At 35.3% G+C, this 25,477-nt stretch overlaps 2 protein-coding genes across 3 annotated transcripts; both read left to right on the forward strand.

Annotated features, from left to right (window-relative positions):
- Positions 1–89: 89 nt before the first annotated feature.
- CIP1 (COP1-interactive protein 1) lies at positions 90–8,489 on the forward strand. Of its 2 annotated transcripts, none has more exons than XM_012978822.2 (3): positions 90–451; positions 2,697–2,815; positions 2,907–8,489. In XM_012978822.2, exons 2-3 carry the CDS (start codon positions 2,722–2,724, stop codon positions 8,159–8,161), a joined length of 5,349 nt encoding a protein of 1,782 aa, XP_012834276.2. In that variant the 5' UTR covers positions 90–451; positions 2,697–2,721; the 3' UTR covers positions 8,162–8,489. The 2 variants fall into 2 exon arrangements, with proteins under 2 accessions (XP_012834276.2, XP_088673944.1); XM_088817818.1 differs by lacking the exon at positions 90–451 and adding an exon at positions 1,283–1,434.
- An 8,917-nt stretch (positions 8,490–17,406) lies between these two features.
- Positions 17,407–22,977, forward strand: LOC105955121 (uncharacterized). Its single transcript, XM_012978820.2, has 5 exons — positions 17,407–18,162; positions 18,564–20,694; positions 21,533–21,593; positions 21,723–21,946; positions 22,731–22,977. Exons 1-5 carry the CDS (start codon positions 18,048–18,050, stop codon positions 22,795–22,797), a joined length of 2,598 nt encoding a protein of 865 aa, XP_012834274.2. The 5' UTR covers positions 17,407–18,047; the 3' UTR covers positions 22,798–22,977.
- Positions 22,978–25,477: the final 2,500 nt, after the last annotated feature.

Raw genomic sequence — 25,477 nt, forward strand, 5'->3', positions numbered from 1 at the left:
GGCACTCCCGTAAATTAACCAAAATCAAAGGGCAACTTAAAAGACCGAAAAGTCCAAAAAAACCACCCTCTCTCTCTCCTCCACCAAATGAAATTGAAGCGCCAATTGCAGTGCCAGTCGCTGTGATCGCTCTGTATAATAATAATACCAGACAAAACAACTTTTTCCGTTTCTCCTTTTTATTCTTATTTTTCTTAATTACTTTTAATATAATATAATATAATCCAAATATTTTTTTTTTTCATACTTAATTTTCCAGCCAATAAAATTCATCGCCACCATACAATACAATTTGCCTCTTCAGTTTAAACACACACACATAAAACCACACTAAACACACTCTCTCTCTCTCTCTCTAAAAATCTGATCTCTCTCTCTCTAAAAAAAGCTTTTTGGTGAATTGCCAGTCAGTTGCGGTTGCGGTTGCAGATGCACGAGCTCGGATTCTGAGGTAATATTCCTTGATTAATTTAATTTAATCAACTTTTACTCTGATTAATCGGTTTAATTTGTGAATTTAGTAGCTTTTTTCCTTCTGTTTGGAATGAATTTTTCCTGCTACTGAGTTAGCGATGTTGGCGAGTTCGTCTGAGTTGAGTTTAATCAGTTTGTCAAACTCGATTGTTAATTTTTAGTTGAGAATTGAGCTTTATCTTCTTCATCAGTTGAGATGAGATTCTGACGATCTGTTTGATTTCGTGATTGAGTTTGTTTCTGTATGTTGTTTTACAAGATCAAGTGTTTCTGAATTCTGATGATTGAGTTTGTTTATATACATATATATATATATATGAAGATTTCGTGTTTGGTGCTCCATTAATCCATCTGTTTAAAGTTTAAACCAATCATTCGAACAAAAATGAAAAAAAAGCAAGTTCGAGAAGAAGATTTTGTCTCTTTTACCCCTGTTCGCTTTTTGGATATGGGGACTGTATTTATCTGATTAGCTTAGATAAAATTAAAATTAAAATAGAATAAAATGTCATTTTCCCATTTTAAAAGAAATTAATTAATGAAAAAGAGAGAGAAACTTTTTTCTAAACACGTATTATTCAAATAATGACCACAATTAGCTGTATCCTTGAAACTCCCCTTTTCATATAAGACAAGCTATAGTTCCCATCATCTAGCTGTTGTCTTTGAGTTTCAAATTTGAAAAAAGTTACTTTCATGGAGGTCTTATATATATATATATATATATATATATATATATATATATATATATATATATATATATATATATATATATATATATATATATTGGAGCCTATGTATTTTTTTTAATCTTGTTTAAAATATACTAAGTTTTATTTTGTACTAAGAATCCTCCACAATTTGGGAATTTTGGGTCTCTGCTGCATTTATTTTAGGATTGACCACAGTATGTATCTATGGGCCATGGTAGGGCATACATACAGCATATCTCATCACATGGTTTGTCCTCACACATTATTTTCAATATATATATATATATATATATATATATATATATATATATATATATATACACACACACACACATTCATTGTCAGATAGTAATGTAGATATGCAATGGAAGTAGTAGTTATGCGAACATATATGCATATGAAATTTACTTCTGGATATCCATTTTTTTGGCTCTTCTTGAATGTTTTGTTGAAATATCTCTCTGTATAAAATTCTTTACATCTATGCCCCTACAATTTGTATCTATTGAGTATACAGCCTTTGGCATTTTCTGGAAGATTTGCAGCATGGTAACATTTTCGATTCTTGAACATTTCACATAGCGAAGATGTAGTTTTAATTGTAATAAGTGTTTGCACTCTTTGCATAATTGAATAAATTCCCTGATATAAATCTTTATTCAGCTTATGATTTGCAACTATATGTAATGGTTGTATTGTTAATTATGAAGTTAAGAGTGTGGTAGAGAATAATTAAAGAATAGATCTTGAGAAAGACAAAAACAATGGCCTAATTACCTAACCCTAGTTTCCAACAGTCTTACCATTTCGTGTAGAGTTGGTCATTTCATTTAAGAGAAAGGTACATAACTTGAGAGCTTGTCTTGAGCTTGATGCCTGTAGCAATTCCCATCACATATTTTATACGTATAAAATAATTATGGTATAAATAAAAGTCAAAGTGTCACTTTCAATTGGTAGCATATGAATTATGAAACTACATGGAGTAGCATCTACGTACACTAAATTTAGTTATCTCACAAAACGAATTTAGGTCTGCTGATATATGTTCGTAGGGAGTTATTGTTGGTGACAATAAATGAGGTGAAACGTAATCACCTTTTTGTCCACAAAGGAAATCTACTTTCATCACATTTCAATCAAAAGGTTAAAAAGAAATAAATACAAGAAACTGAGTGAGAGATCATTTTAAAACTCATAATGTGTATTCTCATGCAATCTTATTACACATACATTTGCTTGTTTGGACTGTCTTTGCTTTCTCTGTAAGTATCTACATTGTCTTATGTTACATACTTGCATTACAATAAAAAAAAAATTAATAAACAGCAGTTTTTTTATTCAGTGTGTCTCCATTAAACTTGTATCTGGTTGTAAATAATATTTGCAAAGAACCATTTAAAATTTTTGATACTTAGCATCAGAATGCATTTGTAGATAACTTGTTTGGCTAAATATTTTAATCTTAGTTTCTCACTGAACTCGACTTTGTTGTGGTTTACTGTCCAGGTTTATTGCTCAAAAACAAAAAACGATGCCTAAGCATCGGTGGCGCAAGTCGTTCAAATCCTTTTTTGGAAGTCACGTCGATTCCGAAAAGGATGAGGAGCTTAGAGGAAACAGATCAGGTATCGCTTTCGTGCTATTTTGAACGCAAATCTATGAAGATTTCTTTTTTATTTTCGGTCTTCGCTTGCTAATTTGCCTAATTAATTGCAGAAATGGAGGACAGGGTGCAGAAAATCTTGAAGTCACTGAAAGAAGATGATAATGATGGAAAAGAGCCACTTGTTGATTTGATTGAGGATTTTAACAATCATTACCAGTCTCTTTTCGCGCATTACGATCATCTAACTGAAGAGCTGAGAAAGAAAGCACACGGGAAAAACGAGAAGGACAGTTCTTCGTCCAGCTCAGATTCCTCGGACTCAGATCAGTCATCACCAAAGAAAAAGGGCGAAAAAAATGGCGAAGTTAAGAAAAGTTTCGAAAAGCAAGAACTCGAAGTGGCACTTTTTGAAGTTGCTGAGTTGAAGAGTAGGTTGACCATCACTTTAGATGAAAACGAAACACTGAATCGGGATTATCAAAGTGTTTTGAGCAAAACAGAGGAAGCCCAGAAAATTATAAAAGAACTAAATGCTGAAGTTGAAAGATCGAAAGATGAGAGTTCAAGACTTTTTGTTGAAAATGGTGATCTGAAAATAGAACTGGAGAGTTCACATAAGCTACAAGCTGAACTGAGCCAGAAATTGGAAGCCGTGAGTGTAGAGAGAGAGGCTGCTCTCTGCAAAATCGATGAGGAGAAGAAAAGTACTGAAGACTTGAGACTCGTTCATGGCCAATTACAACTCGAGAAAGACACCGTACAGCTGGAACTGGAAGCCGTGAAGGTAGAATTTTCTACTGTAAGGGAAAAACTGGAATCGGCAGAAAATGAAATCGCTAAGCTAATCGAGATGCAAAAGGTTTCTGAAGAGGAGAAAACTAGTCTTTCCTCACAGATTTCACAGTTTGAAGAAGAGATACAACATGCTAAAAACAAGATTCAAGATCTTGTAACTGAATCAAGTCTGTTAGGTGAGAAACTGGCTGACAGAGAAAGAGAGGTTTCGAGTTACGAGGCTCAGAAAGAAGAAGCAAAAGAAAAACTGGAATTGGCAGAAAAAGAAATTGATAAAGTAAATCATATGCGAAAGGCTGCCGAAGAAGAGAACAGTAGTCTTTCCTCGAAAATTTCACAGCTTGAAGAAGATATAAAACAGGCCGAAAAGAAGATTCAAGATCTTATTTCTGAATCAAGCCAATTAAGTGAAAGAACAGTTGTGAAAGAAAGAGAGCTTACGAGTCACCTGGAGATTCACAAGGCTCACAAAGAAGATGCGAATGAGAAACTGGAATCAGCAGCGAAAGAAATTGCTATGCTAAGTCAGATGCACAATGCCGATGAAGAGGAGAAAACTAGCCTGTCCTTGAAGATTTCACAGCTCGAGAATGAGATAAAAATGGCTGAAAACAAGATTCAAGATCTTGTAACTGAATCAAGCCAGTTAAGTGAAAAATTGGTTGTGAAAGAAGGAGAGCTTTCAAGTCACCTGGAAATTCACGAGGCTCACAAAGAAGAGGCAAAACAGAAATTGGAATCGGCAGCAAATGAAACTGCTAAGCTAACTCAGATGCACAATGCGGCTGAAGAGGAGAAAACGAGCCTCTGCTTGAAGATTTCACAGCTCGAAAATGAGATAAAAATGGCCGAAAGCAAGATTCAAGAACTTATTACTGAATCAAGCCAGTTGAGTGAAAAATTGGTTGAGAAAGAAGAAGAGCTTTCGAGACACCAGGAGATTCACGAGGCTCACAAAGAAGAAGCAAAACAGAAATCGGAATTGGCAGCAAATGAAATTGCTAAGCTAATGCAGATGCACAATGCGGCTGAAGAGGAGAAGACGAGCCTGTCTTTGAAGATTTCACAGCTCGAGAATGAGATAAAAATGGCCGAAAGCAAGATTCAAGAACTTGTAACTGAATCAAGCCAGTTAAATGAAAAATTGGTTGTGAAAGAAGGAGAGCTTTCAAGTAACCTGGAAATTCACGAGGCTCACAAAGTAGAAGCAATTCAGAAATTGGAATTAGCAGCAAATGAAATTGCTAAGCTCACTCAAATGCACAATGCGTCTGAAGAGGAGAAAACGAGCCTGTCCTTGAAGATTTCACAGCTCGAGAATGGAATAAAAACGGCCGAAAGCAAGATTCAAGAACATGTTAATGAATCAAGCCAGTTAAGTGAAAAATTGGTTGTGAAAGAAGGAGAGCTTTCAAGTCACTTGGAGATTCTCGAGGCTCACAAAGAAGAAGCAAAACAGAAATCGGAATTAGCAGCAAATGAAATTGCTAAGCTAACTCAGATGCACAGTGCCGCTGAAGAGGAGAAAAGGAGCCTGTCCTTGAAGATTTCACAACTCGAGAATGAGATAAAAATGGCCGAGAAAAATATTCAAGATCTGGTTACTGAATCAAGCCAGTTGAGTGAAAAATTGGTTGAGAAAGAAGAAGAGCTTTCGAGTCACCTGGAGATTCACAACGCTTACAAAGTGAAACTGGAATCAGCAGAAGAAGAAATAGTTAAGCTAATTCAGACGCAAAAGGCTGCCGAAGAGGAGAACAATAATCTTTCCTTAAAGATTTCAGAGCTCGAGAATGAGATAAAACTGTCTGAAAACAAGATTCAAGAGCTTGTAATTGAATCAAGCCAGTTGAGAGAAAATTTGGCTGACAAGGAGAAAGAGCTTTTGAGTCACCTAGAAAGCCACGAGGCGCAAAAAGAAGAAGCAAGGGAGAAACTGGAATCAGCAGCAAATGAAATTGCAAAGCTGAGTCAGATGCAAAAGGCTTCTGAAGAGGAGAACGCAAGCCTTTCACTGAAAATTGCACAGCTCGTTGATGAGATAAAAGAAGCCGAAAACAAGATTCAAGATCTTGTTACAGAATCAAGCCATAAATTGGCTGAGAAAGAAAGAGAGCTTTCAACTCACCTGGAGACTCATCATGCTCACAAAGAACAAGTATCAATTCGTACGAGGGATTTGGAACTGGAGCTTGATTCATCACACACTCAAAGGAGAGAGATTGAGAAACAGAAAAATGATGAACTGTCTGCTCTTCTCAAAAAACTTGAGGATCAAGAGTTGGGTTTATTAAACCAAATAAATGATCTAAAAGCACAGAACAACAGCTTTCAAGCTGAGGTGGAGTCCTTGCGGAGCCAAAAAGTTGAGCTGGAAGAGCAAATTGTTCATAAAAACAATGAAGCCTCGGCTAAAATCAAGGACTTGACAGATCAGGTAAACACAAAGCAGGTGGAATTGGAGTCGCTGCACAACCAAAAAGTTGAATCGGAAGCACAACTGGAGAAAAGAATTAAGGAAATCTCCGAGTTCGTGATCCAGATAGAGAATCTGAAAGAAGAGTTGGCAAACAAAAACTCTGAGCTAAATGGAATCATCGAAGAAAAGGAGAATCTTATGTTACAAGTGAAGGATCTGGAAATGGAGCTCAATTCCATACGCAATCAAAAACTGGAACAGGAGGAACAGTTAGAAGGGAAAAGCAAAGAAATCTCAGAGTTAACGATTCGGACAGAGACTTTAGGAAAAGAGCTGGAGACAAGAACCTCAGAGAAACAGAAAACATTGGAGGAGAGAGATGGTCTTGTCTTGGAATTAAATAACCTTAAAACGGAGTTCAACATCCTCAGTGACCAGAAACAAGAACTCGAAGAGCAGTTGAGGAGCAAAAGCGAGGAACTCAGTCAGTTGCAAGAAGAAAGGGCGAAACTGGAAGATAGAAGTTCTGATATGGAGAGAGCATTGATTGAGAAAGAGAACGAACTCTCCACTTTACAGAAAAAATACGAAGAAGGAGAGAGTGGATCACTTGCCCAAATCACGGCATTGACTGCAGATGTAAACGGTCTTCAAGAGCAACTGATTTCTTTGGGTGCTCAGAAAAGCGAAGCAGACACAATTCTTGATAAAAAGAGTGGAGAAATATCAGAACTCCTTGTACAGATTGAACATCTAAAAGAGGAGCTGTCAAGCAAAACTGGTGAGGGAGAAAGATTACTGGAAGAGAAGGAAAGTCTGACAGTACAGGTGAAGGATCTTCAACTGGAGCTGGAGACTCTTCGTCGTAATAAAGGTGAACTGGAAGATGAAATAAGTATCAAACTTGATGAGGGAAATCAGTTGAGGGAGGAGAAGGGTGTCCTCGAGAGCAAGATCATTGAATTAGAAAAGACGTTAGTAGAGAGAGGGGACGAGGTCGTTTCTGTCCAGAAAAAAATGGAGGAAGTGCAGAATGAAGCATCCGTTGAAGTTTCTGCTTTGACGAAACAGGTTGAGTCGTTACAGAAAGAGCTGGAATTGCTGCAGTCTGAGAAAAGCCAATTGGAAGTGCAAATCGAGAGAAGCAAGCAAGAATCCACAGAGAGTTTGTCTCTCGCTGACAAAAATAACGTCGAGTTATTGAACAAGATCGCAGAAAACGACACGAAGCTGAAAGAAGAAGAAGATGCATTGATCAAATTGTCCGATGAGCACAAACAACTGGAAGTTGAGTTCCGAAAAAGCGAGGAGAATCTCAAGTCAGCAGAGAAGAAGATAGAAGAGATGACACTGCAGTTCCACAACGACACTGAAGCGAAAACTCAAGAAATCGATCTACTGCAAGAAAATATAGAGGAGCTAAAGAGAGATCTTGAAATGAAAGTGGATGAAATAAATACGTTGGTAGAAAATGTACGAAATATCGAGGTTAAGCACCGCTTGATAAGTCAGAAGCTCAAGATCACAGAACAGCTATTAAGCGAGAAAGACGAAGACCACCTGAAGAAAGAGGAGAAATTGCACGAAGAGCAAAAATTGCTCGAAGAGAGGGCCGCTAAGTTTGCGAGGATAATTGCTGTTCACAAAGAAGCCGAAACGAAAATAGTAGCAGAAATATCGAAGAATGTAGATCTTACATCGACTGGAATCGATGCATTCCACGTGAAGTTTGAGGAAGACTATGGCCACTTAGAATCTCGTGTCTACGAATTTGTGAATGAGCTTAAAGTCGCAACGAACTGCATCAGAGAAACTAATATCGAGAGAGAGAAGCTAAAGAAGGATATTGCCAGTCTAGCTACACAACTGAATGAAGAGAAAGATAAAGAGCTGCTTTTGGAGGGAAAGATCGGTGAAATGGAAATCGTACTTCGAAAAAACGAAAGTGAAAAGAAAAGCTTAGTCGAAAATGTGGGAGAGCTGGAGAAAAAGATAGAGGAGAAAGATTTGGGATTGGTTAGCCTGGGTGAGGAGAAAATCGAGGCGATAAAACAACTGAGTATTTGGATTGAATATCATCGAAACAGATACGATGAGCTCAAAGAAATGGTTGCGAAATCGAGAGGCGGAAGACGGCAGATCGCTGCTTAATGGGGTATTTTTCTATATCAATCTCTGAACTTGTTTTACTGGTATATTTTTTCAGTCGAGTCTTTTTCGTATTTCTTGTCAGTAAGTATGTGTATTGTTCTATTCTTTGAGGTTGTTACAGGGGAGGGGGTATAGGAAAATATTATTCTGATTTGTTTTGATTTTTGTGTAGTTATTAAGTTCAAATTTAGTGTTTTGCAGTTAAGGAACTATTGCTTTGTGATAATATCACTAGGCATTTCTTTTGTATAGTAGATTTCCTGGAAAGTGTGTTTTTTTCTCTTTCTTGGACTCATAAATTCAATAAGACATTGTGTGTTATTCATAAGCTGTAACATCAAATAAACTGTTTTAAGAGCGGATAGTCCACTAAGTTTTATTTTTAGAATTAATTTTAAAGTGCTTGGATCATAAACTTATAACTTATAAGCTATATCTTGTGGGGTAGATGTATTTTCTTAAACAACTCTCAAGCAGCTTTTTCAAAAAAAATTAAGATCTCTTTTACAAAAAATACAGAACACTTTAGAAAAACTTATAAATTCTTAGACATTTTATAAACTTTTTTTAAGAGCTTATAAGTTTTAAGGTAAATTACAATCATCCCTGAAGTATGGTCAAATTACGAACAATTCCCTCTTGTTTGGATAATTACATTTACCCCTCAATTATGAATCTTCTTACACCTCCACCTAGGGATGGCAGCGGAGCGGGTACCCTCAAAAAAGTGCAATACCAGAACCATTACCATTTAATATAGCTCAAATCATGACCATACCAAACCCATTTAAAAAGTTCATGGAAAAACCAGAACCATTACCGCGAATATCCGGGTACCCACGGGTACCCATTTACCATTTAAATTACGGTAATAAAAAATTACTTTGGGTCCGATAACGTATAAGTAACTCTCAGAAAAGAGAAAGAAAAAAAGAAAAGAGAAAAAAATATATCCTCCCTAAATTATTTAATACTTTATTGAAAATTTTTGCCAAAATATATTAAATGGTCGGGTACCCATGACCGTCAAGGTAAAACCAGAACCATACCAAAACCATGACGGTTTTCTTTTCTCATACCAAAACCATTACCAAACCCTAATGGTTTCGGTAACGGATTTTAAACGGAGCGGATATCCGCGGATAGCTAGCGGTTCGGGTTTTTTTGCCATCCCTACCTCCACCTTTATAGTGTCAAATTTAACATAATCATCTAGATTTTGTGGAATGTGCTATAGTTTGTACTCGTTTTGCGTAACATAAGTTTATGATGCACCACAATCTGATATATACAAACCAAAAAGACATCTTATGATCATCTTGCTTCAAAATGTGGAGATCGAATGGGATAAAACGGGTACAAAAGTGATAATATTTTATATAATCAAGAAGATTCCACTAAATTTGAAACCGCAAGGGTGGACGTATAAGAAAATTTATAGTTAAAGGGGATTGTTGTAATTACCCAAACATAATGGGGATTTTCGTAATTTTACCATACCTCAGGGGATGGTTGTAATTTACCCTAAATTTTAAAAAACGGACGAGACGTTGACACGAGGGGACCAAGTGTGACTCAGTGTATAAAGTGACAACTTAGGGTTCAAATTTCAACAACTATAGACAACAATGAAAAAGTCAATGCCATAATTAAAAATAGGGTAAATTACAAACACCCCCCTGAGGTATGGTCAAATTACAAAAACACCCCTCTTGTTTGGATAATTACAACCACCCCCTCAACTCCTCAAATTTAGTGGAATCTTCGAGATTATATGGAATATTATCACTTTTGTACCCGTTTTATCCCATTCAAACTCTACATTATGAAGCAAGATGATCATAACATGTGATTTTTAGCTTGTATATATCAGTTTGTGGTGCATCGGAAACTGTATTTTTACACAAAACGAATACAAACTAGAGCACATTTCACGCAATCTAGATGATCATGTTGAATTTGGCACAATAAGGGTGGAGGTGTTAGAAAAAATCATAGTTGAGGGGGGTAGATGTAATTATCCAAACAAGAGGGGGTTTTTTGTAATTTGACCATACCTCAGGGGGGTGTTTGTAATTTACCCTTAAAAATATAAATATAAAAGAAATTGAAAAATTAAATTAGGTTGTCACAATTAATAAACTAGGAAAAAAGTAGTTGGGACCGCCGGTGTTGGGTTGTTCGGTTCATTTATTTCAACATAGAGAATTCCGAGCCAATAAATCTAATCGAAGACAACATTTTTATAGCCAATCACATGCTCCCACGTGTCCAATCACAAACAATTTTTATTTTAGCACGAGGATTTAACAATTACAATAATTACGACGCCAATCAACATGTGCAGCATCAAATAAGCCCATGTGCACGCGACAAGATTCCATGACGAACAATAGTAAAATTAGGTCATTCAAATAATATAAATGGAGAAGAAATTAGAAGATCAGGAAAATGAAGAAGAAATGAAAAATGGTGCAAAATTAGAGTGCGATTGTGTTTGCAGGAGTCCGTTGTACGATGCTCATGAGTTGGTTTCGGTAGCTAATATTATCGAGAGGCACATGATGGTGTTTCCATTTACGACAGCCGGCGGATTTCAGTCGAGTTCGTCGGAATTTCAAGAGAAGGAAGAAATTTGCATAGACTACTCGAAGAAGAAGAAGAATGTAATTATTCACAAAAGAGTGAAATATGGGAAGAATACAATTTTCAAAATTTTCAGTCGAATTGGTTTGATCATGAAGAAATAATGTGTGTGTGTGTGTGTGTGTGTGTGTGTGTGTGTGTGTGTGTGTGTGTGTGTGTGTGTGTTTATATTATTGCATGAATAAAACGGTTTGTTCATGAAAGCTATGTTGTTGATGGATTAACAATATTTATGCAATTGCCTTTTCTTTCGTTAAGTACCCTTTTTTTTTTTTTTAGAAATTGGTTAAGTACTTCAACTATATAGTTGCCTAAGTTGTTGGCAACGAAAAAGAACAAATTTTATTAAAGGGGTTAATCTAAGGTTCATTAAATGTGAAAATTAAAAGGGTTAATCTAAGGTTAATTACGTGTGAAACCTATTAGGAAATCTAGTTTTTGTTCATAACATACATAAGATGTTACTAAACATCTCGTTACTATCATGCCTCATCAGTATGACGCGGTAAATGAGTCTAAATTGGAGTATTGTGGATTTGAATAACATTCCGTTATTATCATGCCCCACCAGTATGACGTGACAAGTACGAGTATAAATTAGAGTATTGTAAATTCGAATAACATCCCATTATTGTTATGCCTCACTAATATGACGCGGCAAAATGGAAAAAAATATAAACGGGAGTATTGTGGATTCGAACGTACTAAAACAACTTGACAATTGAATAAAGAAAAGAAATGAAATGAATTGCATCTTGTAATGATAATTGATGAAGACAAGGACTAGTGTTGATCTTTCTAAAACAACCCAAATTATTAATTTTTTTATTTACTCGCGTAATTATATTTGAAGAAAAAAGTTTACGTTTTGTCCCTTTTTCTTTTGCAGTAAAATAAATGGAGAGGGTTCTTTTAGTCTGGGCTGCATTTAGAAAGTTTGGGCCTACAAGATTACATGCGTATAAATTAGTATGCAATTAAATAATTTTTGAAATATATAATAATATTAAATTATTTTTTTAAGTGATATTGTTTGCGTATTTTTTTTTCATTTAACACCTATTGCCTTGTGTATATTCCCCCCCCCCTCTCTCTCTCTCTCTCTCCTGATATTCAAGTATTCTAAATTTATAGATGCAAGGTAATTCGCGACTCCCGTGGCAGGTGGAGGCGTTTCGCGAGACACCCTTGTCCCTTGAGTGGTATGGACTTACGGATTTGGGTTTTGATGGCTTTCTGTTCACTTGGTCGAACAACCAATGGGAACTGCATACAATACGATGTCGACTTGATCGGGCGTGTGCTGTGCTGATCAAGCAAGCAAGAGTCTCTCACGTTAATTATCAAGGATATGATCAGCCTAAGAAAGTAATTGAAAAGGTGAAACAAAAAATTCATGTATTATCCACAGGGGGCCCAAACGGATGCTAAGGTGGCCGAGCTTTGAGAGCGTAATGCGGAATTGGAGCGCCTCTATGTTGCTAATGATACCTACTAGAGACAACGCAACACGATTCAGTGGATTTTCGTGAGGGGACAAAAATATGAAAAAAATTAACGCTAAAGAATCTGATCAAAGAAATAGTATCAACCAAGTCCATAAGATCCGAAACGCATTTGGGGATTGAAAAGAGAAAAGGGAAGAGAGATCATCACATAATACTTTGATCAGCTATTCAAATCCACAAACCGAGTGTGCGTCTATAGCAAGGTTCTAAAAGGCGGTTATTGGGTACGTGGCGGTTAGGGACCGCCACACGATAAATCGGCGCGGCGGTGATTTATCGGAGATAAATCGGAAATATATCGGTTTTTAAATATAGTGTAATATATTTCTAAATATTATTTGTAAATACTTAAAATATATATAAAAGAATATTTAAACATAATTCTATCCTATCATTCATATGTTATTATATTATATAATTCTAATTAATCAATAAATAATAAAAATTTAAAAAACAATAAGATCATAATATAATAAAAGATTCTTACGAAATACAAATACTACGCAAGTCTTTAGCATCAACAATTAATATAAACACAACAAAGCATAAATTGCGGAGTAGTACTTGATTTGGTTTTGGAAGTTGAAAGAATTGGAGAAAAAAAAAAATCAAAACATATTTTCATTTTAATTTTAATTTAAAAAAAAAAAACCGATTTGTTGACCGATATATCGGTTTGACCCGCCAAAAAACCGCCGCAAACTGCCTCGCCGTAAAAAATCGATATTCCAAACCGCCTCAACAAAATCGTAAAGGTTTATAACCGATACCGATATGGCGGCCGATATATCGACCGCCACGACCGCTATTTAGAACACTGGTCTATAGTGTTGGAAGGTGACAATTTACTATTATAATCAACACTCTTCAGAATAAATCGTTGTTCGAAACTTCTTATGGTGCTTTAATAGAAAAAAAAGTCTTATCATATCTAGAGAGTTCGTTTTCTGTCCTTATGCTTTCGTAAAGCGTTCGGGTAATCTTCTTGCCCACGCTATTGCGAAGAACTCCAGTTCAAATTGTTACGAGAGCCAAATTTTGCCTTCTGATTTGGCTAATATAGCCTAATAAAGTCACGATTTTCCTAAAAAATAAAATAACTTAGTTTTTTTTAGATGCAAAGACTACAGAATACGTGTCCTGCGTAGTCATCACAAACATTCGTTTGCTAATAATATGATTTTAAATATTAGGTAGCACGTTATATAATAAATATATTACAAAATTATAAATATAACTCGAAACTTTGAAGTTGACCACTTCTAATTTAGAGGAGACTAAATTTGCACTCGTGACAGGTCAAAATCATTATTCATAGATTACGACTCCTCTATTTCGACAACGCGCTTATTCTTTAATTGAAAGGACAATCTTTTATTTTTCAAACAATTCTAGATTGAGTGAGTTTTAAATTTATTATGTCAACTCAAACCCTAATTCATCTAATTATATTCATTAATATGAATTTACGACTTGTTTCTATTTATTTATTTATTTTTTTACAATTTTATTTATATGTATTGAGGGAGATATTTAAAAAAAATAAGTAGGGTGTGTGCGCGCTTGTCAAAAACCAGCAGGTTCTAGCAAAATCCACCATCGTCCCGTCAAACAACGGTTTTTGATTTTAAAGAACTAAACGTGTGAGTTTTTATGGATTTACGATAGGTGGATCCTTGACCGATTTGTAGTAAGACATAACCTTTAGGGGCGAAACCCGTTATCGTTTAATTTTTTTTGTTTTTTTATAATTTATAAGTTTTACGAAAAAATATTTAAAAATTAGAATGAATCTTCTAAAATTTTAAATTGAAAGCAACATGAATAATAATAAAAATGTCGAGAGTAAATCAAAATAAATACCAGTTTTAACCATAAAATCCATTATAAAGAGTAGCTAATTCAAAACTTGTGAGATAAAATTTAAAATAAAAATAAATAACTATAGCATTGTCACCAACAAGCAAAACTAACGTCTTATATCTATTTGATATACAAGATATACTTTATTTAGGCTGCGGCTATATGCAAGACTAATTCCACTTGTGCAAGACCAAATTAAAATTTTCAATGTATAAATACTATAATACCCTTATTTATTAAAAAAATAAAAAATTCCAAATATGCAAGACCAAAAATTCAAAAACACAAAAAACCCTATCACAAGACCACAAAACCACAAGACCAACTATCATCTTCTCCATCTTCCAAAACTCACAAGACCTTTCTCCTTCCTCCTCCATTAACCCACAAAACCTAGAAATTCAAAATCATCAAAACTCAACAAATCTTACAAAGATGGCAAGAATGGAGTCAGAAGACATCAAAATAGAAGATTCTACGATGGAAGAACCCAAGAATGTATGCATTTATGGGTTTTTTTTAGCTAGAATATCGATTTTCCAAAAAAAATCCCGCGCAAACGAATTCGACATGTACAGGTCGAATTTTACAGGTAAAAATCGACATTTAGATGTCGATTTTGAGGTATAAAATTCGACATTTAGATGTCGATTTTGAGGTATAAAATTCGACATTTGAATTTGTGCTACAAATTCGACATGTCAATGTCGATTTTTACCTATGAAATTCGACGCTTAAGTGTCGATTTGTAGCATAGTTTTTCGACACCTTGGTGTCGATTTTTGTTTTTTTCTCATTATTTGTATTTGGTCTTACGTGAGAAAAAAAAGCTAATTTAATTTATGGGCATACTTGTCATTCCATCTTAATAAAATAGAATCTTTTGGAATCTTTCTTTAATTTGGTCTTGCACAAGTGGAATGAGTATTGCATATAGCCGCAGCCCTTTATTTATTATATAGTAATAATTTATTATACATAATATTAACAAAACAATATTTTTCGTATGACGGGGTTGGACGAGTTTCATGGGAATTAAAAAGAAATTGAACTTTTAATCCAAATATGCGGATCTTTTCCATTTTCGGACCTCATCCTATTGATGAATTTACTCGTCCGGTCCTAGCGGGACAATTTTTCACGGATTTGACAGTCTCAACCGTTTGATGGACCCGACTTGCTCGCCCCTAAAATAAGATATTCTTAAGGGTATTTATGTAACTATGTTAGAATCAAATTTGTTAAATATTTCCCAATATGCGTGTAAGTACTACGGTAATAGCTGTCAATTGTCACTTAAAAAACAAACAAGAATCAAAGTAAAACAAATAGGAAACATTAGATTGAGTAGTCCAATTAAATAAAAAAAACGTGAATATATTATAAACTAAATGGGAACGAAACAAAGTCAACAAATTAAATTTCTTTAATTTATTTATTTATTTATTATTTCGTATAGACTTTGGTATGCAACTTGTGTGGGCAGAAAATATTATTGAATTTTATTACACCCATTTGAAAAATCAAGACAACAACGTTTTTCCCACCAAATACATCACCTCAAATACTTCTTCTACTTAAATTTATCTCTATTTGATTACTACATGTTAAGCATCACTGCTTTTTCATTAAAGAGGTCTAACATTTAATTTAATAAATAATACATCTTTCTATAAATAAATAAAAAATAATCACATAAAGTCTTTCAAATGTTTTTAGCAACGTATCGAGTCAAATCAAACGCATAATTGTTCAAGATTTTTTGAAATTTCATCTGGTTTTGAAAGTGATCAGTTAAAGAATTTGATTTAACTAATCAGTAGATCGAACAAGAACGAGTTTGAATAAAACCAAACACAAACTATAGAAGCTAAACTCAAAACAAATTTAATATCATATCATGTAAAAATATATAGGATAAATTACGGCCATTCCATGATGTAATGTCAAATTACAAAAAGATATATCTTGTTTGGGTAATTATAATCACCCACGCAACATAATCTTCTAGATTCCGTGTAATGTTCACTAATTTGTAAGTTTGTACTCGTTTTATGCAAAAATGCAGTTTTCTGATGCACCAAAATCTGCTATTTACAAGCCAAGCGACACATCTTATGATCATCTCGTTTCAAAATGTGGAGCTCGAATGAGGTAAAACGAGTACAAACTGCAGAATATTCCACATAATCTAGAAGATTCCACTATATTTGACACCGTAAGGATGGACATGTAAGCAGATTAATAGTTAAAAGGGATTGTTGTAACTTTTAATCATCCAAACAAGAGATATTTTTTCATAATTTAACCTTACTTCAGGGATGACCGTAAATTACTACTTCATTAATCGCCAAGTTCGAATTTAGGGCATTTCATCCATAAAAATAGGAACATGGGGGCATTTTGGTAAACAAACCCAATATTCGTTTAATTACTTTTGACTGAGAAAAAACTAAAGTTAAAAGAATGAATCTTGACAGCTGTCAACTTTAACGGCATCCCATCCACACTGCTCTGCTCAGGCCTCTGAAAATTTGGGTATTTGCCAAACACCACCTTACCAATTTTCCTTTTCCTTTTTTTCCCTTTTTCTTTTGCCAAAGCAGCTTTGGGTAAAAGTCATTACGACGCCGTATTACTGCTCACACCTCTAAAACTACACCGTTTAGCCCGGTCCCATGCTGATTAGTCTGAATGCACCAAATAAAATCAAGGGTAATTTACAACCAACCCCCTGAGGTATGGTCAAATTACAAAAAAACTCTCTTGTTTGGGTAATTACAACCACCTCCCTCGACTATAAATCTTCTTACACGTCCACCCATGCGGTGTCAAATTTAGTGGCATTTTCTAGATTACATGGAATATTCTCAATTTTATACTCGCTTTATCCCATTCGAGCTCCACATTTTGAAGCAAGATGTGTTTTTTGGCTTGTATATATCAGATTGTCGTTCATAAAAAATTGCATTTTTGCACAAAACGAGTACAAACTAGAGAACATTCCACGGCATCTATAAGATTATGTTGAATTTGACACAATAAAAGTGGGCCTGTAAGAAGATTCATAGTTGAGGGGTCGTTGTAATTATCCAAACATGAGAGGTGTTTTTCGTAATTTGACCATACTTCAGGGGCGCCGTAATTTACCCTAAAATCAAAGAAAAAAGTAAGAAATTGTTGGCAATGGAGTCTTTATCATACTCACAATTCCCTCCAAATCCAAGCAAACCCTTTTCTTGGAAAACCCAAAATTCCAGCTTTTTTTTATTTAATAATTAAAAATACATATATTTAACTTTAATAAAGAATTTTCTCAATCTCCATTATTATGAGAAAGCATAAAGACAAGGATAAACAAACAAATAAACAGTCCCACTTCTGTTTTGTTTACACGTACTTTGCTTTCTTGCTGTTCCTCAAAAACCTCTGTAAATTTCACAAAACCTAAATTCCCCAAAAAAAAAATAAAAAAAAAAAGTCAAGAATTCATAGTACTTTTTTTTGTCTTGTTTTTTTGGGTACAAATTCCACCTATTGAGTGTGACCCTTTTGCACATAATTATTTTAGCATTTATTCCTTTCTCAAATTAAATAAATAAATAAAATCAATAATTAGTTGGGTGGGGTGTTATGTATGCACAGCTGCATTGATGATCTTGCTCTTGTGGGCTTCAATTTTTTTTTCATTTTTATTTAAGTTGACTTTTTTGAGGGTTTTATTTTTCTTACCGTTTCTTGGTGGCCTGCAAAATGAAAGCTAGACCATAGATTCTTTTTTTTTTTTAATTTTAATTTTTTTTTAATTTTTTTAATTTTAATTAATATCTGGTGTATTATTTTTCTGATTTAAGAAAGAGAAAAAAAGAATGGCTGAAGCTGCAAAGGTAAGGTTAGTGCGTTGCCCAAAGTGTGAAAATCTTCTTCCTGAGCTTCCTGATTTCTCTATTTACCAGTGCGGTGGCTGCGGTGCGGTTCTCAAAGGTACGGTTCCGTCCGTTTTGTTCATAGTGGTGGTTGTGTTCTTTTTTCTGTGTGTTGGGTACTTAGTTAGGTTCTTCAGCTATTGGTTGGGAATTTTGTTGTGGAAAAATAAGTGTTTCTTTTTTGAGAAATTATGACCTAATTCGATTTGAATCTTGATGCTTGCAATTAATTCAATATTGTTCTTACCTTTGTTTGAATAGATTAGTGTCCGAAAGAAGTATTTGTTGTTTGTCTGTGTATTTTGGAATGATTTATTGGAAATGAATGTTGGAATTCTATTGAAGAAACTATTCAAATGATGATAAAGATTTGATTTTTTTTCCTAAAGACTGTATTTTTCTGCAAGCAAAGCCGAGATTCTTGATTGTTAATTGCGGGTTTTTTCGATTATTGTACAGCTAAAAAGAAGGGGATTGTTGAAGATGAACCGTCCGAGATAACCGATGATGTAATAAAGAGCAGAGAAATTTCGGAGGAAGATAATAATATAGTCAAAGCTTCCAAGGTAGAAATGGAAAGTTCTGATAGAATTGAGGGCGGTGTATCCGACACACTCCACAACAAAGGATTGGCTTCGAACGGTGGTAGTTCTAGTTCCACGTCACTAGCTGATTCCGATAAGAGAAGGATAGGAAAAGAACGAATGGCCAGAACACTAGAAAGTTCCGACGAAGACGAGTACGGATCATATTCTCAAGGGCATTTCCGTAACCGAAATCGGGGTAAAAATTCCGACGCGAAAGTTGGCGGTGGGCCCGAATATGTTCAAGATTCGAGGCCTCAAATGGAGCCGTTAAGATCTACTAGGCCCGTTACGAACCAGTGGGGTGAGAAAAGGAACGACGAACAAAAAACGAGGTTTGATGATTTTCCTTACCACCACGATGAAGGGCAGTCGAGCTATAACACAAACTCTTATTACAAACAAGATGGCATCGAATCTTTGGGAAACGGCCGGGCGGAGCTCTTGAGGAAGCTCGATGAACTGAAAGACCAAATCACTCGATCGTGTGAAATTACCGAAAACCCCTCGAACACGAGAGTAGTTCCTCCACCTTCCGATCCTTACGGTAGACATCACAATGGTGGAAGCCATGCTCACGGGGGTTTACCTAGCCAACAAGGCGTAGTAAACTATGGTTATCCGCAAAGAGGGTACGCGCCGCACGAATTTGTGCAATATCCTAATCAACCGGAAGTTCTTCGTAGGCCGCCATATCATCATCATCAGCCGCCCCAATCTCGATACACGCAACAACAGCCCTATCACGAGAATTTCCACGGTCAATTTGGTGATGTAAATCACGATCTTTTCATGTTACATCGCCACGAAAACTTTTTCCATCAGCCCGCTTGCTCTTGCGTGCATTGTTGTGACAAGAATTGGCATGTACCTACTAATAATATGGTTGATCCGTTGGATTTGCATAATCGAAGGGCTCAAAATGAACTTCCCAATCGAAATTTTCATCGACCGCATGGGAATAATAGTTCGAATTATCATCCATCTCAGTCTCGACAGTCGTTAACTCTTAGTTCGAACGACTTAGATTCGGACAAAGACGGGTTGCATTACCACCGTCCTAGGAAAATTGTGGCAGCTCATAGGAGCGGGAAAGTGGGCCGCCCGATTGCTGGCGGCGCTCCTTTTATAGCGTGCAGTAATTGCTTCGAGCTGCTTAAGATTTCGAGAAAGCACGTTTCTTTGACCAAAAGTCAACAGAAAATGAAGTGCGGGGCGTGTTCTTCGATTATATTGTTTGAACTTGGGAATAAAGGGTTTATTGCTTCTGCTTCTTCGCATATTGACCAAATACCAACTGAGATTGACCAAGGCTCGAGTGGGACAGTGGATGAAAACGTGAGATATTGGAACAACGGTTCGAATAGTGCCAATATGAATGGTTGCTCGAACGATTTTGATGACTTGGGCAGCAAGTTTTCTCCGACAGAAAATAGGTCGAATTCCGGCGATTCTGAGAAGCAATTGGATCGTCTTTCGTCCAATTCGAGTCTCTCCGAAAACGAGCTGAGCCCGGAAAATATATTATCCCGAAAACCCGATTTTCCATCTGCAAAGTTGTTACCTTTAACCAAAGTGAACTCTTTTCAAGAACCCGATTCCCCCGACAATCTTGCGGACAATCGTTCGGACATATTGAACAAGAGTAAAAGAGTTGAGGAAGATAAGGTTTCTATTTCTAGGACAGTCTCACAACAGAGTTCCGTAAGAGATGCAGCGGCGGCGGCAAGTGAGATAGATGTGCCATTAAACGAGTTCTCGAATAGCTACGTGTCTCACGATTCCGTCGAAACGAGTAAAGAAGATTCTGCAAAGGTGAATCGAGGGTCGGGCGATTCTTTCTTTGCCGGTCTTATTAAAAAGAGCTTTCGAGATTTCAGAAAACCGAACAGCCAAGTTGTGGAAGATGGTGGATCGCAGGTTTTCGTAAACGGGCATTTTATACCTGATCGGTTGGTTAAGAAGGCTGAAAAGTCTGCTGGCCCGATTCAACCCGGAGAATATTGGTGAGTATATATGCTAAATTAGTTTTCTTGAATGTTTGTGCTAGAAATGAAGTATAAGTTGCTAATATGAAATAGTATCCCCGAAAGTTCTTCGTCCATATTATATTTTAGTACATTGATGCATCCTTCAATCTTTGAAATTTCTTTTGCAAAATCTTTCTTTAATCTTGTCGTTTGTACCTAGGGGTAGAAATTTGAACCGATTTTTCCAAATTTCGCCATTTTTGATCCTAAAGTTTCCGATTTTGGAACAATATTTTTTATTCCGATTTTTTTGGAGCGGAATTGGAATCCATACTAGATTCCAATTTTTGATTCAGTTTTAATTTTGATTTTTTTTTTTAGTTAGAACTCTTTGCCGAAAATTACACTTCAAATATCAATATTATGTATCTTGTGTTATAGGTGACCACAAAATTGGAATTACAAAACTCCGCCAATTCCGAAAATTCCTGATTTTGGAACAAGTTTTTCTAATTCCAATTTCCGAAATTCTGATTCTCGATTTTTTATTAGATCCCGATTTCTATTTTGTTTTTTTTTGTGTGAAAATTCTGATTTTTTTCCGAAAACTACAGTTCAAATATCACTACTATGTATTTTGTATTTTGTATTATAGGTGACCGAAAAATTGGAATTACCCGATTCCGCCGATTCCGAAAATTTCTGATTTTGGAACAAGTTTTTCTAATTCCAGTTTCCAATTTTTCCTATTTTTTTTTGGAATGGAATTAGAATTAGTTTTCCACTTTCGAAAGTGCTAATTCCGATCCAATTCGTCCGATTTCTCTCACTAAAACTGATAATGGATCTTTTCGCAAACGTATTAATAATCCAGGTACGATAAGCAAGCTGGATTTTGGGGTGTGATGGGGCATCCTTGTCTAGGCATTGTTATGGTGAGTTTTTTGTCACTCGATTATTTTCAGCCATTCTTGAAAAGATTCAATTTTTACGATACATATCATTCACACACGACTGAATCTGCAACGGGATTAATTAATTAATCAATTAATATTATCGTGCAGCCGAATATTGAAGAATTTAATTATCCTATCCCGGAGAAATGCGCTGCTGGGAATACGGGGGTTTTTGTCAACGGGCGCGAGCTTCATCAAAAAGATTTAGATTTGCTTTCGAGCAGAGGTCTTCCGATCACAAAGCACAGATCTTATATTGTCGAGATGAACGGGAAAGTTGTGGACGAGCAAACCGGGGAAGAATTGGACGGTCTTGGCAAACTTGCACCCACGTAAGTTTTTATCGAACTCTAATAAATAAATATCGTGGGATTCGAATTATGTTACAGTTATTGTTGTTAGTTGATTCTTCTTCCATGTGCGTGAAAATAAAAATATAATAGCGGTTATTTTATGTTTAGGATTACAATTGTTTTCTTAGGCCTCGTTTGGGAGTATTGATCGAACTTGATAAATGTGATTGGATTGGTTATGAACTTATGATTATGTTATGTTTGGAATTTGTGATAAGTATTTGCAATCTATTGTTTTAGAATGACGAGTATATTGCATTGTTTACGAAATAGTCGAAATACCCGTATTGCACTAGTTATTAGCATTATTTTGAAAATACACGAGCCCACATGGTAAATTCATTTTAGTAGTTTTAAAAAGCAAAATTAGGATTGTGTAATCATAGGGATCGAGATTGGAGTTTGGACTAAATATTTTTCGTTTCTTGATTAAAATTCGGTTTTAATCATGAGGGTAGGTTTGTCCTTCAAAATACTTGTAATTTTCTTGTTGTTTTATTGAGTTTTAAGAATATCATTATGCGGTAATAATTCTTGGAGTGCCCGAAACTCGAGCATTAGTAAACGGCGTAGCGACTTTTCAAGTCCTAGTTTGAGATGTGGGGTTGGGGAGGGGCGATATGGGAAGAAGAGTACGAAAGTTGCTACAATATATTCGGCGTTTGTCTTAAATAAATCAATGTATAGTTCAAAAGTATATGTTGATTTTTCCAGTGATAAATTAAATTTATATTTGATGTATTGATTATCGATATCCGAACAGGGTCGAGAGGGCGAAGCATGGGTTCGGTATGAAAGTTCCCAGATTTATTTCTCAATCGCGGAGTTAAGAGCGGTGGTGCTTCGATCCTTTTTTACGAGGTTTTCACACGGTGAATTTGGTTAAATTATTTGGGAGTACATTCTATCAGAGTTGTATTTGTTCATTCTTATTGAGAATTGAAATATACATGATGGATTTTATGGTTATTATTTATTATTATTATTTTTATATATTTGTTATTCTGCTTTGATCTTGGTTTTGCAGAAGGTGTTATTGTTTATTATGATTGATCTGTATAATCTTGCACTATATCTTGTAAATTTTCTACTTTGGAGTTCATTTTTTGTTTTTTATGAAATTTTATCTAGAAAAAAACATGTAAAAATGAAAATTTTATTGTATTTTATTTTCTTAATTGCAAATGCATTGGTTGAATTACACACGCTAGTTTTGTACGGTAGATTTACACATATTCGGACACATACACATGAAAATGTGTACATCTATCTATATAGCAGAGACAGGAAACGGCGATAAGGGAAAACGGGGAAATGGTATGATCCGAAAATAAGGATATGAATTGGAGGAAACATGTAAATATTAAAACTATAGGGGTAAATTTATAAATAGGGGTAATTTTTTATAGACCCTTCATTATTAGATTATAATGGTTAAAATCCAAGTCATAAGTTCTATATTGCTATAACTCCCTACAATTTTTTATGGCTGATTTACCCTTTAGCAAAAATAGGAAAATTGTATTCTTAAATTTATATATTTCTAAAATGCTCCACCAATATCGGTTTTAGCAAAAGTCGTGGTGCAAAACATCAATTGCAAATCCTCCGCAAATTGTATTCTTACATCGTTAATCTCTCTCGAAAAAAAATTCTCTTTGCCCCATTTTCTTCAATGTAATCTCTGTAACCCTATCGTTGCTCTCGAGAACGACGGAATCCTTATAACTTTTGCAAATCGCCAACAAAAAAAAAATACATCCTAGAGGATAGTGCAAAATCGAAACGTACAGGTAATTTGCTATTTGCGGTTTTAAATGTCTTTAATGACAATTCATTGACGGAATTGTAGCAACAAAATCTTATCTGCGATTTAGACAAACAAGAAAAACTTGCACAAATATAAATTTATTGAATTAAAATAAAATATTGCGGGTTACAAACTCTAATTTAATCCTCTGATTCTTCTCTCAAGAAAAATATATGATTGACTTTGAATTTCGGAGACGGGTCGTTGACTTGATCTTCTCCGGATTTGATTTGGATTTGAATAACGTCTTCCGAGGGTCTTGCGACTTGAATCTCGGATCGAGTGCTGAACTTTGAGGGGTTTTGACTTGAAGATCTTGGAGTTCTTGATGGATTTGGCCCTTTAATCTACCTTCGATCTTGATTTGTTGAACTTTGACGGGCTTTGACTTGAAGATCTTGGAATTCTTGATAGATTTGGCCCTTCAATCTTCCTTCGATCTTGATTTGTTGAAGAACGCCCTCGATTGATTTGTTGAACTTTGACGGGCTTTGACTTGAAGATCTTGGAATTCTTGATAGATTTGGCCCTTCAATCTTCCTTCGATCTTGATTTGTTGAAGAACGCCCTCGATTTGATGAAGAACGCCTTGAATTTGATGAACAACGACTTGAATTTGATGAAGAATGACTTGAATTTGATGAAGAACGACTTGAATATTGTAGAGAGAATTTTCTCCTACGGTTTTTCTTCTTCTTGAGTTGTGTTTTGAATTGTGTAGAGATGGTCCCTATTTATAGTGGTAGAATAAGAGTCCTACACAAAGTCTTCTTGATGAAGTGGCGCGATTTGATTGGCTCTCTTTAAATTGATATTTATCTCTTATAACTTGGAAGAGAAGAAATAATCTATTGGCTAATAATTAATTGATAATTATCTCCATAACTTACTTTGCAAGATAAATTATAATTTAATTTAGACACAATTTAATTGGCTAATTTAATTAACCAATTAATTAATTTTATGCGTCTACAACTGCCCCCTCGAGACTTGTTCACGGACAATGCATCTTGGAGTGAATGAGTCTCGATAATTGCTCAACTTCAATTGCAGCTTGATCTAGCAAAGCGGATATATCTTTGAAATCATGACTGAACTTAGAGAGATTCTAAGTTGCCTACGTACCCTGTGAAGGGATCAAGTCATAACGTAGTTCAAAATATCCTTTTGAGGGATGTCGTGCACAGTTTATACTCATGTGGATAAGGAGAAATATATGTTGTTTAAACTCATGCTGAAGGAGCATTTGACTTGAATTTGTAGATAGTTTACGCTCGTATCAAGGAGCCTTGATTTGACTTGGATATGTAGATAGTTTATGCTCGTATCAAGGAACATTGATTTGATTTGGATATATAGATAGTTTATGCTCGTATCAAGGAGTCTTGATTTGATTTGGATATGTAAATAGTTTATGCTCGTATCAATGAGCCTTGATTTGATTTGGATATATAGATAGTTTATGCTCATATCAAGGAGCCTTGATTTAATTTGGATATATAGATAGTTTATGCTCGTATCAAGGAGCCTTGATTTGATTTGGATATGTAGATAGTTTATGCTCGTATCAAGGAGCCTTGACTTGACTTGGATATATAGATAGTTTATGCTCGTATCAAGGAGCCTTGACTTGATTTGGATATATAGATAGTTTATGCTCATATCGAGGAGCCTTGATTTGATTTGGATATATAGATAGT

The sequence above is a fragment of the Erythranthe guttata genome, chromosome 5 (genome assembly GCF_056151865.1).
Source record: "Erythranthe guttata isolate IM_541 chromosome 5, IM_541, whole genome shotgun sequence".
NCBI lineage: Eukaryota > Viridiplantae > Streptophyta > Magnoliopsida > Lamiales > Phrymaceae > Erythranthe > Erythranthe guttata.

Coding starts and splice junctions, on each gene's coding strand:
- CIP1 (XM_012978822.2), top strand. CDS start 2,722: ATGCCTAAGCATCGGTGGCGCAAGTCGTTCAAATCCTTTTTTGGAAGT. Junction 2,816..2,906: donor GCTTAGAGGAAACAGATCAG/GTATCGCTTTCG, acceptor AATTAATTGCAG/AAATGGAGGACAGGGTGCAG.
- LOC105955121 (XM_012978820.2), top strand. CDS start 18,048: ATGGCTGAAGCTGCAAAGGTAAGGTTAGTGCGTTGCCCAAAGTGTGAA. Junction 21,594..21,722: donor CTTGTCTAGGCATTGTTATG/GTGAGTTTTTTG, acceptor ATTATCGTGCAG/CCGAATATTGAAGAATTTAA. Junction 21,947..22,730: donor CTTGGCAAACTTGCACCCAC/GTAAGTTTTTAT, acceptor ATATCCGAACAG/GGTCGAGAGGGCGAAGCATG.